This window comes from Uloborus diversus, chromosome 7, assembly GCF_026930045.1.
Source record: "Uloborus diversus isolate 005 chromosome 7, Udiv.v.3.1, whole genome shotgun sequence".
In the NCBI taxonomy this organism is placed as follows: Eukaryota; Metazoa; Arthropoda; class Arachnida; order Araneae; family Uloboridae; genus Uloborus; species Uloborus diversus.
The window spans coordinates 151,952,648-151,967,434 of record NC_072737.1 but is presented as its reverse complement, the minus strand read 5'-3'; the positions used below and the strand labels follow the sequence as shown (position 1 = coordinate 151,967,434).

At 33.3% G+C, this 14,787-nt stretch overlaps 1 protein-coding gene across 1 annotated transcript in view; it reads left to right on the top strand.

The window, feature by feature from the left end:
* Window positions 1-14,787, top strand: part of LOC129226021 (ubiquitin-related modifier 1-like) — a 34,578-nt gene that overhangs the window by 9,487 nt on the left and 10,304 nt on the right. The window contains exons 2-4 of the mRNA XM_054860594.1: window positions 2,838-2,907; window position 3,621; window positions 14,138-14,219. Of these exons, the coding sequence (XP_054716569.1) occupies window positions 2,838-2,907; window position 3,621; window positions 14,138-14,219 (153 nt within the window). The remainder of the gene's footprint in view (window positions 1-2,837; window positions 2,908-3,620; window positions 3,622-14,137; window positions 14,220-14,787) is intronic.

Here is a 14,787-nt window from a genome sequence, read left to right as displayed (position 1 = left end):
ATATATATATATATATATATATATATATATATATATAAAAGAAGTAACCCCCCCCCCCCCCCCCGAAAGTCGGGTCTAGCTACGCCACTGCAAGCACCCCTATCTGAATTAGAGATGAGAGGGGCTCAGCCCGAGCCCAGGCCTGAAGCGGGCTCGGACTCAACTGTCAATCTCCAAACAAATTCAAATCAAATAAACATGTTCTTACTGTGAGAAAATGAAAGGAATATTTAAATCAGTTCGATCAATGTGAAACTTTAACCAAAAGAAAAATAATAATAAATTAACGCTTATTCATGGTGTTTTTTTTGCGATTACTATTGCAATATGTCATACAGTAATGCATTTGAAGTGGAGCATTTTGAGAAAATTTAGAAACTTCTGTTAATAAAGAACATTTGACGTAACATTTTTCATTAACATAGAGATTATCTCAAATTGTAGAAGGTTCGGTTTTTGATACAAAATAGTTTCCTTCGGGCTCGGGCGGGCTCGGATTTTGATCCGAGATAGTATCACCCAGACCCGGGCGGGCTCGGTTACAAATTTTCGGGCTCGGGCAGGCCTGGGCTCTCAAAAATGAGCCCAAACTCATCTCTAATCTGAATAACGATTGGTCAGCCCAAAATACCACGAAATTTATCAAGTATTCCATCTGTTTTCTGTTGCTGCAGCCTGCAACACCCACCCACCCACCCACTGCAAATAAGCAATTTTTTAAAGGCTTAAATTAATTTTTCAACAGAGGTGAAATAAGGCAAGTTGGCACAAGTCTTTCACACAAACATGTGCGTTGCGAGCCTCTCCTCTTTGACCAAAACAGGGTTGCTTTGAAATCGCTCCATGTGGTGAGAAGTTCTGGTTAGAACTGGTTTCTATCCATGGCATACCTGCCGATCTCCGATATTGCTGACTACCACAATTATCAATGATCGCTCGCTTTGGCGCTCGACAAAGTTTTTTTTTTTTTTGTAAAATGTCGCGATTATTTTATTTTTCGCAGAAATTCAGGCCATTTCCTTAATTCATAGTCGAGTTACATTTTTTGCTGTGATACAGCTATCCTTCGGTATTGTTCTGCAGAATGATTTTATTGCTGACCTTTTTCTTCTACCTATCCCTTTTTTCCCTCCCTAGTGCAAAATCTTTCTGCACAAACTCTCGCTCATTCTGCGACAATGTCGCCGTGTCAGCAACTTTCTACCACAAGGATACCCAAGGATACCCTTTCTACCCAAGATAAAAAGCTGGTGAATGATATTAATTTTTACAGATGGCATTCGTTTAAAGCAATTTGAATGCAACTGTATTGACATTTTTGAGTGGCAAGAAGACAAACTTACAAGTCCTCTTCTTCCTAAAACAAAAGATAAGAATAGTTGAAATTAATGGTCAGTACAAAACTTTTTAAGTCAAAGGAACAAAATCACATAATACAGTAGACTCTCGATTATCCGCGAGCGGTTTATCCGCGGGGCGGATTATCCGCGAATCAATCAACAATCACGAACATGTATTTCCGCAGTAAAAAGCGAATACCAGTGGCTGTTTTTTTTTTTTTTTTTGAAAAATTGCAAATTTACACTCAGTTGTTTTTGCTTGATTGATTGATTTGATTTTATTATTATTTTTTTTTTTTTTTGTGCGTTCTTCATCGTACATACACTTGTTTGTTATTGATGTTAAGTTCGGTTGTGCAAAAATACAAAACATTTGTACTGTATTCTATATATACTTTCACTGTTTGCAGAAAGTGTTATGCATCAATACAGTTAAGAATTTGAGATAGGACAATTTTTACCTGATTTGTCCCCCATTTTAGTCTTTGTGCGGTTATCCGCGATTTTTTATTATCCGCGGCACTTGTGCCAACCAATTCCGCGGATAATCGGGAGTTTACTGTAAATGAAAACGATCTTCAAAGGCAGATGCAATCAGATTTCGAAATGCGCAAAAAAATCAGGACTAAGTCAAAAATCGTAAAAAAAGCTCCAAATTCATAAACTTGATGATTAACTGCAAAAACTGCCAAATATGCTGAAGAAACTGCGACATTAAATGCAAAACCGCAGGAAAACAAGTTCCGATAAGTACCGTGGATGGCTGATTATCAGAACTTGTTTTCCTAATTAGTCGAGGTGAAACCACCTGCTTTTAGTTTTAGGTTTGAACTCTTGTTTACTGTTTATAGTTTAGCATGTGGTGCATTTGCCCAATGTTACTCTATATTGCATGTACTGGAACTTAAACATTCTCTTTTAATTCATAGTTAAAAATTTTTGGTCTTTTGACCATATTTAATGAATCCTCCACGGCTGATGAGCTCTGGATTCATACTTTATCTTTTCCTATTTAATAGTTATTTGCAATTTTCCTTTTTATCATCATTATTTTTATATAATTTGCTTTATATTTGGAATTTGGCTTGCTTATTTTATATTTACTTGACTTTTTAGTTTTGCTGCGTTGCACATCTATGGGCTTTTGGTGTGGTCTTTTCAATATTTTTCAATTTTTTTATTATATATATATATATATATATATATATATATATATATATATATATATATATATGTTACTAGTTCGCAAATTAGTTTTAAAAGCTCTTGCCAGTCTGTGGGTCAAAAAACTTTGAGAAACGCTGATTCAGAGTGTAACAGATTAATTAATGATCATTGAGTTATTTGTGAGGTAATAATATTACCAAATCTTAACATCCCTTAGCTATTGATAAAATTTCATACAAAATGAGTGGTAAAAACTGATTTGTTGTTAATTCTTATTATTTTTATGTACTGTATGAATAATTACTTGCTATATATACATCTTTATTTCAGTGGTGGTTTAGAGCTGCTATTTAACAATCAGAAGACAGTTGATCTTGTGCTACCAGCTAAAGAAGAAAAAATGTAATTTTTATTAATTTTCCGATTGTATTTCTCTTTTTGAACTAAAATCAGGCCTGTCATTTCGGCTTTTCCAGAGAGGGGAGGCAATTTAAATTTTATCAGAAAACAACAGAAACCATGCCCACTTATGTGTAAAAACATTAATTTTTCAAAACCTGGAAGGACAATAGACCTCCTCCTCCCCTGATGCCCCCTAAATGACGGGCCTGATTGTCACATGATTTAACTGGCTTATAGTTAAAATAATTTTGGACAAGAGACACCCTGCGAATTCGCAAGGGGGGAGCAAGATTTTAGATTTTCTTGTGGTCAGTAAAGTGACCTTAATAAATTAGAATCTTTTATAATGTCCTCTCTGGGAATAAATCTCTCATACAAAAGAAAATAACACTTTTTATGAAGATGACCAATGAATAAAACGTTTGTTCAATATTTTCCTCTTTGTTTTTTCAGAATAAATAATGTTAGTTATATTTTAGCTCGTTTGTAATGGCAAATGTTGAAAATTGAATTACAGCTGAGTCCGGACTTGCGCGAGGGATGTGTTCCAAAGCTCCTCGCGTAAGTCGAAATTTCGCGTTGTGGAAAAATGTATGTATGCAAATTCTTTAGAAACGTACCAAATTCTTTTAGACATTTGTAACCACCCCTCAAACTGCTTTAAATCATTCCTCGGCAATACATTAGAGTTTCTGACATAAAGAATAGAACTGTTACTGTATTTAAAAAATAAAAAAGTTGTGTTATTCAACATAAAATACTTTAACATGTACAAAATGAATGATCGATGGGTGGGAGGGAAACACATAAAATAAAACAACACGGTACGCACAGTATGTAGTAATAATAAAGTGCTGCACTATAATAGTATTGTGCAGTAGATACAGTAACAATATTTTGGAGTTAAAAAATGAAGATGATAATTTATGCTCAATGATCAGATCATTATTCTTATCTAATACATTTTAAAATACGGTAACTTTGCCTTTTCTTTTATAATGTTTTCATTTACGGCAGCATCTCCTCTTCCGGATCTCAGAACAGCTTCCATTTTCATATTCTTCTTTGCTTAAACTCTGCAAGCTTCAATATTGAAACTAAGTTCTGAACTTTTACGGATATCTTTTTTTTCACTTTTAATTGTATGTATGGACGACTCACTCATACTCATTGCGTTGCTACCGTCGACGTTTTGTAGTTGTCAAGCATATCCAGACTCTTAAGCTACTTTTTTTTTTCAGAAACTTGCTCGTTAGATGAAACAGCGCACTAAGGTGCTATTATATTTCATCAACTTGAATGTTTAGATTGAAAAAAAAATAAATAAATGAAAGACACTGAGCGGTTATTTCATGCATGGGCAGTTCTCAAAAGGTGGGAGCAAACACAGACCTCAACCATGGGTACAAGACCTTCCGTCTCAGGACGGATTTCCGTCTTGACAAAATTTCCGAGACGGAGGTCGGGACGGAAAGAAATTCACTGACTTTCTTTTAATTTTTAATGAAAAAAGAAAAAATTGAGTGTTTGAAAAAATATGCTTTAATATTACTGGACCGTTCCATAACCACGAATTTACATCGACATTCTCTCGGTTTTCCGCCATGTGCTTGTTTTGTTTGCAACGTGCTTTTGGAGGAGTGGCTTCTCGGCTCGCGCCGTTTGACTTTTTTTAGGTATAGCTTTGTTATTTCCAACTCACTGCATTGCAAACCGAGGAGTTGCTCGCTATTCTCCCTGATTTTTCGAAGCAATCGGCTGTAATTGAAAATTTAGCCTTTTCTCATGCTATTTTCGATCATCCTTTCGTTTTTTTTTCATTTGTGGGTTTTTTTTTTTTTTTTTTTTGCAAACTTTACACGCATAAATGAAAATTATGTACGCTCTTAAAATGTCTTAAAAGTTGAATCTGCATCACCGATTGAAAGTGATTGCTGACAAGATGAAATATTTTCGCCACAGCAAAGGTCATCCACATACCAGGTAAAACAGAAACTATCAAGGATTTTGAAGATTTTAATAAAAATGGGAATTTTGGAAATAATCGGGGGGGGGGGGGATTTCAAGCTGGTTGGAAACACCGATGGGCAAACCGATCCTGCATTTTTGACAGACTTGAGGAATCACTAAATTCTAATGTCATTGAATCGAACATTCGCTAGAATGGAAATACAGGTGGGGGAAGGGGGGGGGGAGAGAAAGGAAAGGAGAAAAATAACGGCAGCACGAGTTTGCGAAAAAACGCTGCTCTTGCAAAGAGGGTAATCTGTCCGCAAATTAACCCACGGTACTGAGGTCTTAAAACGTTGATATCTTGGACAATCTAGGGGGGGTACTCACGCGTTACAGTATAAAATATCGAAAAACTGAATTGAAAATATTTTTGAAGCTAGGAGTGGTTCGATATTTCTCCACTGCAAACTCTTAAAAATTTAAAAGTCAAAAAGTTTTAGGCTGTCTCTGATGATGTAAAAGTGGGTTTTAAAAAAGAATCGAAGATTGGAGTTTTAAAAACACTAATTTAGGCAATCTTTGGTGAATTTATGAGAGATGGTTTTGGTGTTTTAACATGAAAATGTTTTGTAGCTGATGTATTAAAAACTATTTGAGGCTATACTTAAATGACTTAAGTTAAAGGGCATTTGCGACCCTCTCCCGAAAAGTTTGTAATTGAAGTCTTAAATCTTTTAGGCTGTCTTTGGCAATGTCAAGAGGGAGGCCTCTCTTTAGGCGAAATTCCGAAACTGGAGTCTTAAAAGCGCAACTTTGGACCGTCTTGGGGTTCGGGGTTCTCTTTTCCCAAAAAATATTCAAAGCTGAAGTATTCAGAACTCGGCTTTAGGTAATCTTTGGAAGACTTAAGAAGAGGGAATTCGAAGGTTTTCTCTCAATACGTTTTAGAATTTAAATTCTAAAATCTTCGGTGATGAAAAGGGGAAACCGCAAATTTAAGTAAAATTTAGTGAACTTAGAGGAAAGAGTTCGGGGGGGGGGGGGGGTCTCTCTCCCCGAAGTATTGAAATGCTATTTTGGCTATTTTTGAGTGAGTTAAGACTTAGGGAATTCAGGGGTCTTTCTCGAAACATTTTCGAAATTGAAGTCTTAAAACTTTGGGTTGTCTTTGGCGATGTGTGGAAGGGAGTTGCTCTCTCAATAGAAAAATAAATCCTAAACAAAAACTTACACTGCGTTTAGTAAACACAATGAGAGGGGGGGGGGTTATTCCGCACCCCCAGCCCGAAATATTTTATTTTCTGAAATTTTAAGAGCTTTGGTTTGGGCTATCTTTGGATGACTTAAGGGGGAAGGGTGTAGGAAGATTTTTTCAAAAAGTTTCCAAAATTAAAGTATTAAAATTTTTAGGCGGTCATAAATCATGTTTATATGTAAGAGGGGTACTATTCCTACAAAACAATTTAGAAACTGAAGCCTTAAAAACTGAAATTTAGGACATTTGTGGTGAACTCAGAGGAAGAGGTTCGGGAGTTTTCTTCCGAAAATTCTTTGATGCTGAAATATTTAAAGCGCCACTTTAGGCTATATTTGAGTGCCTTAAGAGGGATGTGATTCGGGAACCCTGCCTGGAGTTAGGATTCAGTTCCCCTATTTCTTTTTTTAATTAATGAATGTTGGAAAGGGTACCTTGTTTAAAAAATTCATCTACTTCACTGAAGCGATTTTTTATTGCTAATTTCACCACCTGTTATCCTATAAAAAAAATTCTTTTTCAAATGAAGACTGTGGGGGAATGATGACAGTTTATTATCATTAGTCGGTCTTACCCTTCCCCCACCTTTCCTTCTTTTCTAGTTTGTTGGCGCTACCTTGGGTAGACTTTCAAATCAGAACTGATTTATGATGCAAAAGTGAAAATCTTATGTCCTAAGCGATTTTACTGTTACAACAAAAATGTTTAGGATCGGCAAAAAACTAATGGTGGGGTGCTGCAAACGCTTTTATCCCTTACATTATCCAACATCGTCTAAAATTGCGTTTTTCAAACTTCAATTTCGAAATATTGCCGAAGAAGGGTTGCTGAACTCCATCCTTTCAATAGTGCATTCAAAAAGAGTATAAACGTTATGAAATTTAAATTACAATTTCGTTTTTAAATCTTCGATTTAGGGAAAGCCCATAGCCTCTCCCCCCTCCCCCTCTTTGTTTAATATTTTTTGAAGGTTGCCCAATATTGTGATTTTGGGACTATCAGTTTGAAATAATTGATGTAAGAGTCCCTGAACCCCTCCTTTACCAAATTGGCCTACCACAGCGTTTTTTGGACTTCAATTTGAAAAAATTTCCGAAAAAAATTTTTATTCCGGATTTTAGATTTTTTAGAATTATGATGTCAAAACACTTAAATATTACAATTTTATGGCTTAAAATTTAAATCAAACAGATTCCAAAACTGGCATTGTTAAGATCTGCAACATTTATACATACAAATTTTTCCTTAAGTCCGCATGCGGGCGGGGGGGGGGGGGGGGGGGACTGAAAATATTTTCCGTCTTGAACACATCACCAAACTTGCACCCATGACCTCAACTTTGAAGCTTTAACACCAAGTAACTTTCATTTTAATTAACATTCATATTAATAAATAATTTATTTAGTTTTTAAGTTAAAATATAATACTGTACGGAGACAAGGAATCAACATAAATTATGGAAAAAATGCTCTTCAAATACCTTTTTTCTTCTAAAAGGCACATTTTTGGACATTGCAAACGTTAACTGAGCAAATGAACCATCAAAAGAAAAAAAATTTTTAAATTATTTCTATTGGTTTAAAAAAAATTAAGGGTATGAATCTCGAACTAAATAATTTTTTGATAATATTTTCCACAAATTACAAAAGTAAAGACATATTATTTATTTTGTAAAGGGTTTTAGAAAAAAAGGAAGTTGGAAGTTTGATGAATGTCCAAAAGTTACGATCTGGACAATGCTATTATTTGAGAACTAAATACAGTCGAACCTTGATATCTCGAAACCCTTGATGTCACAAAAAAACATTTTTCCCCTGCATTTTATGTAAAACCCCAATGTATTTTCCATAGTTATCTCGAAATTTATTTTTCGAAACCCTTAATATGTCGAAATTTTTGCACAAAAGCTAGTTTCAGTTGTCGTTTTCCTTAGGCAATTTTTGTAGTAAAACCAGTTCTAAGGACCAGTTTTCATCTCTCTTCTTGGAAACTTTGATTAGGGGATTGAAGCAAGATAATAGGGAAGTGTTGGTATGAAAGGGGTGCTGTATTTTCCCCAGAGTTTAGAATCTTTGCATTTCTCTTGAACATGTTGTCCACTTTGAGGAAAGGGGGTTGATTTTTCACCAGTCAGATTTCAAGTGAAAACGGAAAATGCGTTCCTCATTTTTATTATTCTGCTTTTTTAACTCGTACAAAATGGCTACTGAAAACTTTTTTGAATGTGGGGAGTTACTAGTTGAAGATAAGGATTTTTGAATTTTTAGGTGAAAAACCAAGTTTAAGTTGTTCTTCATTTCAAAATCTCTTCCTGTGCACTTTCAACAATTATAAAATTTCAAATCTAGTAAAATATTGAAGACTACTTTATTGATCGTAATTCAAAGTGGTCTCATATTACATATATAAATGCATATAGCATATGTATATGTAATTGTGAGAATTTCTAGTGGAATTTTTTCAAAATCTTGGTAACTCAAAAACTCGATATCTCGAATTTTTTTTCTGTCCCGAGAGATTTGAGATATCGAGGTTGTACGGTATATGATTATTTTAAGTGGTTTCATGTGTTTTTATGCAGTAACTTTGAAGCAAAATCATTTTTCTTAAACATATATGTCAGATGTCCAAATTGCGTTATGATCTAGATGCCGATAATTCTGACCATTTATTCAATGCTAGAAGTGATCTTCTGTCTTGTAACCTTAATAAAAAAGGCTATTATAATGTTAATTTCTTTAATCCATTGGTATTTTGCACAATTAATACGTTATGCACTAAACATTACATAAATAACAGCAGAAGCACAAGTTTCGATCGTAATGAACAGTAAGCAAACGCGGTAAAAATTGCCAAGCAAACCTTGATTGGTGACAACTCACAGCGTACGATAAACAAAGGATTACCAGCGAGGAATTTTGGTTTTCGCCAACAGCGTCGGTTTTGACGACTTTATCACCTGCGCTGGCAAAATGGATGGGTTTTTTTTTTCGGATTCTACGAAACCATAACAAAATTTTATTATTTAAAGTATATAAAATCATTCATGTACTTCATAAATCCTCTATTTTTCATTTCAGAATTAAAAAATAGGTAACATTTTCATTGGAAAAGTTCTTATGATGATGTCCAAAACCTATTGCCTACAGACCAATCATTAAATTTGCTATTTATTAATTTTTATAAATACTTGCTGTCTTTTTATGTTTGTGTAGGATGTTCTAGGTGTACATACTATGCAATAAAAGCAAAATTGATGTCAAATTTCAAAAATGGCTTAGAAGTAATGTTTTTGTTCCCACCTTTTGAGAACTACCCGCACTAACAACGCAATGCGTAGATTAGTTTGGTGTGGGAACTTTCGCTGTCAGTGATGCTAAAGAGATATAATAACATTCACGAAATCAACATTTAGTTGTCAATTATGAAGCCGATACTTCCTTCCAAAAAAATTCGTGTTGTGGATGAGGAATTCGCATCAGCTCTAAAATTCGCTACAAGGACAAATTTTATTGGTCCCATTGACATGGAGTTTGTTGTAATGGAATTTCCCTATATTTTATTTTATTTTATTTTTATTTAACCCTAGCGTCAATGACCAAACTTTTCCCTTACTTTCAATAACCGGGTACCCTGGTACCCATTTTGAATTTCCAAGATTTAGAGCAGAATTTTTTTTTTCTGACACCTCTTCTATTTAATTGAAACGTTTTCTTCCACCCTCATCTGGGGAAGTTTGTGTATCCTGTTTTTACCAAAAAACGAAATGGCTTATTAAATAATAGCTTTAATGGCCATGTCCAACATTTTATGTTTACGTTTCACGCTAAATTGTCTGTTAGAAACAAATGTGTTTCTCCAGTTTTTTCGTTGTACTGTATGTATTATATTTTACACTTCGGTATTTCATAGTGAATTCGTAGTATTTTATTTATTTATACCAGTGATGTTGAACTTACGACCTGCGAACCACATGAGGCCCACAAAGCTCATACCATATACACATAGGCCTGTTGTACCGAAAAATATTATCTGTAATTTTTATCCTCACTATCATTTGCTCAACCTTTGCTGTCATTCCGTCTGACATTCGTTGGTATACTCAACAAAAAAGACAGATAATATATTCCAACTGAAATATTATTGTCTACATATTGAGAGATATGAATTTCCTTATTTGGAATCACTGATGATGTAACAATATGTTCGTACATCAACAAAAAGAGAAAAGGCCGTAATATTGTTTTGTTTGTGTCAAAAATTTTACAAAAAAATTATTTTTAAAATTAAAAATAAATAAATAAAAGGTAAGGTTAAATCAAGTTGGAATTAAAACAAATTACAGTAAAATCCCTCTAATGCGGACACTAACAGAACAATTTTTTTTGTCCGCAATAGAGAGATGTTTGCAGGATTGGGGTTTAATAATGTTACTTGCATTGGAACTGGGGAATTAAAAATTGTCAGCATAAGAGGGGTGTCCGTTAGGAGGGGTTTCACTGTATACCAATCAATTATAGTTTAGTCTGCCAAACATAAATAATTTTTTTGATACATCAAATGTGCAGGATCACTTCAGACACGTATTTCTCCCCCCCCCCCCTCCCGTTACAAGGAACATATTTTTCAGTGCATAACATGTGAGCTAAAGAATGTAAAGACATTCCACAAAAAAATCCGACTTTTGTCGGATGCCTTTAAATCCACTAGCTTCCATTTTGTGCATTGAAAAAGGAATTCCTTGTAATGCCAAAACACGTGTCTGCAGTGTTCCTGCATTGTACTTTTAATGTTGTTTTATTTCCTTTTATTTTTTAAGCAAAGGTATTTTTATATTTTTTATAACTTAATTTTTGTTTGTAGCAAAAATCCATTTTTAATATAAAAATTCCATATTTTCTATACTTACCTTTTTTGCATATTTTTTAATAAATAATTTTATTAACTTTGGGGACATTAAAATAAAGAGTTATTCCATTGAAGCTTTACAAACTTCATTATTCTCATAATTTAAATTTGACTTATAAATTTTAATTGTAAATGATTGCAGAATATAATGCTTGCTCTTTTTTTTTTTTATAAATTTTAGTACTGCGTTGGACAATATTCAATTTTTTGCAACTACTCGGTATTGGCCGAGTATCTGATCAGAATTTGGGTTTGTACCGAGTACTCGGCAAATTGGCCGAGTAGGCCGAGTACCGAGTACTCGGTACGTCTCTAGTACAAAGCCTATTGAGCTGTATGATGGTATTTTTTGTACCTCTTAGCTTTTTATCCCCCCCCCCCAAAAAAAAAAAGAAGAAACTGTTAAAAATAATAGTAGATGAACAAAAACTGCCCAAAAATATAATGTTGATGCAATACTTTTGCAAAAATAGGTAGTGAGAAAAAATCCTGGATTGACCCATGATAAACAGACAATAAATATTGTTGCCCCCCCCCCTAAAGCGTATTTTGTTTGAGTAATACAGTCAAGTCCCCCTAGTTGATTGGCACCAACATACACCAACTTGGTTAGCATAAAACTTGGGTTATGTGAACTCAGTGGCACAGCGAGGGGGAGGTTTGGAGGTGAAAACACCCTAACAGAGCCATTGGTTTTAACATAAATGCAAATTCTAATGCAGTAGTTTATGCACATGAAAAGGCTGTTTTTATCAAAAAAAAAAAAAACTTTCAGAAAGAATTGTTGATCAAAATATCCCCTTCAAAAGGTATTTTTGGTCCAAAAAAAAACAAAAACCCCTCCAGAAGCAGGGTCTAATTTCCCAATGGGCAGAGAAGGCAGCTGCCTAGGGCGGCAAAATTTTCAGGGGCGGCAAATTTTGCTTTAACCACACATTTTTAAAATTTAATTAGTTCTTCTTGAAAGTAAAATGTAGCATTATTTCATTTTCCACGGAGGTAATTTTTTCTTGTATAACTTAATAATGATTACTTTCACACATCGTATGAAAAAACACTCCAGTTGGTATTTTTGATCAAAAACACCCTCCAGAAGGTTTTTCTGGTTGCGCTAGTGTGTGAACTATGTAATTAAATTGAAGGAAAGCTTATTCAACTCAAAATTAGAGAGAAAACAACAAAGAAAGAAACAAACCCACAGGTTTGTAAATATAAAAAAGCAATGAAGAGTTTCAGAAAACCATATAAAGAGACACCAACATACTTTTTATAATCACTTTCACACATTGTTATTCTGTTTTTTTATAGAATCATCAGGAGTTAAATCTCGGGCACTCCGCTAGTTATTTTTTTTCTTCGTCGTCTACTCCTCAACTAGTGTCACTTCTTCCTTTGTTATTTTTTCAATACTTTCTGGTGTAGAAGGAAAACAAGAAGTTTTTCAGCTACCTCAGATTTACAGAGCTTGGATTAGCAGGACTTTATTGCATACTTGGTTGTTCAATCACTTAAAAAAAAGTTTTGAAAACTTATTTCGTAGACAATTTTTCAAACAACATTTTGTGTATGATTTTGTATGTTTTCAATATCATACAAGAGAAATTCATTTTTCAAAGGAATATTATGTAAATTTTTTTTTACCCATTCATTTAGTAAAGACAATTAACATAATATTCATTTTATCATTGCTAGTGATGTAAAATACCCGGGTATTTATTTTTAGGGGTAAATACCCAGGGTATATACCCGGGTAAATACCCAAAATGGGTAAATACCTGGGTATTTATTTCAAAAATTTATATTCATCTAAAATACTTTTCTGTATGTATTCCATTATGTATATATACAACCAACCATATACAAAACAATAAATTTTTGCCCAAAAATTGTATTTTGATCACATATTTAAAGAATTATTGTGCAAAACAGCTTAGCAATCTAATATGATATTCACATTAAATGTGTTGGATATGCCTAATCAATGTTGATAGCCAAATTTCAGATATAAAAAGCCATTCTACAAAAAGAAAAAAAGCTTAACTGGTTACAAAAAAAAAAGCAAACATCAATTTTTTAAGGTCCTAGTCTTTTATAACCCAGTAATATGTCCTTGCATGACATCAAAATGTAACGAAATGTCGCTCAATCTATTATTACAATTTATTTACCTATATCTTATGCAGAAATTTCCTCCAAACTTAGTTCAATTGTTCAGGTGTATTCTGTATCACACACACATATATATATACACACACACACATAGTATACATAAACATTTAAAATTCATTTAAAATTTTTAATCTTTTATTTTAGGGTTTATGTTTAAAAAAGATAATAGTCACCTTTTAATACTACCTAAAAATTTTTTGCAAAATGCGCAATTACTAGGGGATTTACCCTGCCTTCGGATAAATACCCAAAAAAATATTTACCTTCCCACCCTACAGGGGAGCAAATGCAAATGAGCAAGGCAACAGAAAAGAAAATTTTGCTTTTTTTTTTTGTTTATTAATGTGAAAACTGTTTCTATATTTTCCATGATATCACTTAAATATCAGTAAAATAAATAACACCATAGTTTCTTAAAAACTTCTCAGTTTATTCTTCCAAACATCCCTCATGCTTCCTTTTTTTTTTCATTTTGGATATGACTAACCTAGATTGTGATTTTGAAATCCTGAAGTTCATAATGAATTGCTTATACTTCTCCAATTATGACATTGAAAAGAAAGGTTCTTTGGTTCACGATATGTTTCTTTCATGATTTCATCAAGTCTTCCAATAAAAAATATTATAAACTGTGTAATACATATGTATATATCAGTTTTACCAATTATTTCATATTTAGATTTAAAAAAAAAATTCTCATTTGCTTTTTTGCATTTTTTATTAAATACCCAGTTTTTGGGTATTTACCCAGGCCTTGGGTAAATACCCGGGTAAATACCCAAAAAATATTTACCTACCCACTGGGTATTTACCCGATCCACATCACTAATCATTGCACACATTTTATAAATGCATACCTTTAAAAAAAAAACTTAGTTTGATTTGTTTCTTCATTATTTTCTTTTATTATGTTGTTCAAATTATTTATAAACTTTAATTTCAGGGACGATAAAAGCACTTATTGCTTATTTGAAGTCGAATCTATTGCAGGAAAGACCAGAGCTTTTTGTTCAAGGAGATTCAGTGTGAGTTTATTGTCATTTAAGTTTCGATTGAATGTTGCCTTAAGTGATTCCAAATGTAATTTTCTGAATGCAATAAAAATCTGTATTATTCCCTGTTAATATATTTTGCAGGCTTGATTATTAGTAAATTGATAAACTCTTAATTATTAAACTTGAGATTTTGTACATTAGTTTTAGAGGAAATTTTGTTCTGTTGCTACACTATAGCTACACCACAATTGTATATTATCTATTTATTTAATTATTTTAGGTGTTCTTCTTATTTCTAGGTTTCTAGTTACTTTTGCATAAATAAACTTCAAAAAAAAAGTTCTACTTTTAAAGCAAAATCTTGTTTATTGTTCTCAATTTAGGAATGAAGTTTGAATAGTTGTTTTTAAACAAATAAAAATCTCTTGGAATAACAAGTCTTTTTGGGTTCCCCCCCCCCCCCAAAGCAGACTCAAAAAAATATAATTGAATCTCAAACAGCATAGGCTGCTCCTGCTGTTATTGTTCCAAATTCTTAGACACTTCTTTAGCACCCGGTGGTCTAAATGCATCTACGAAAACATCTCACATATCTCAG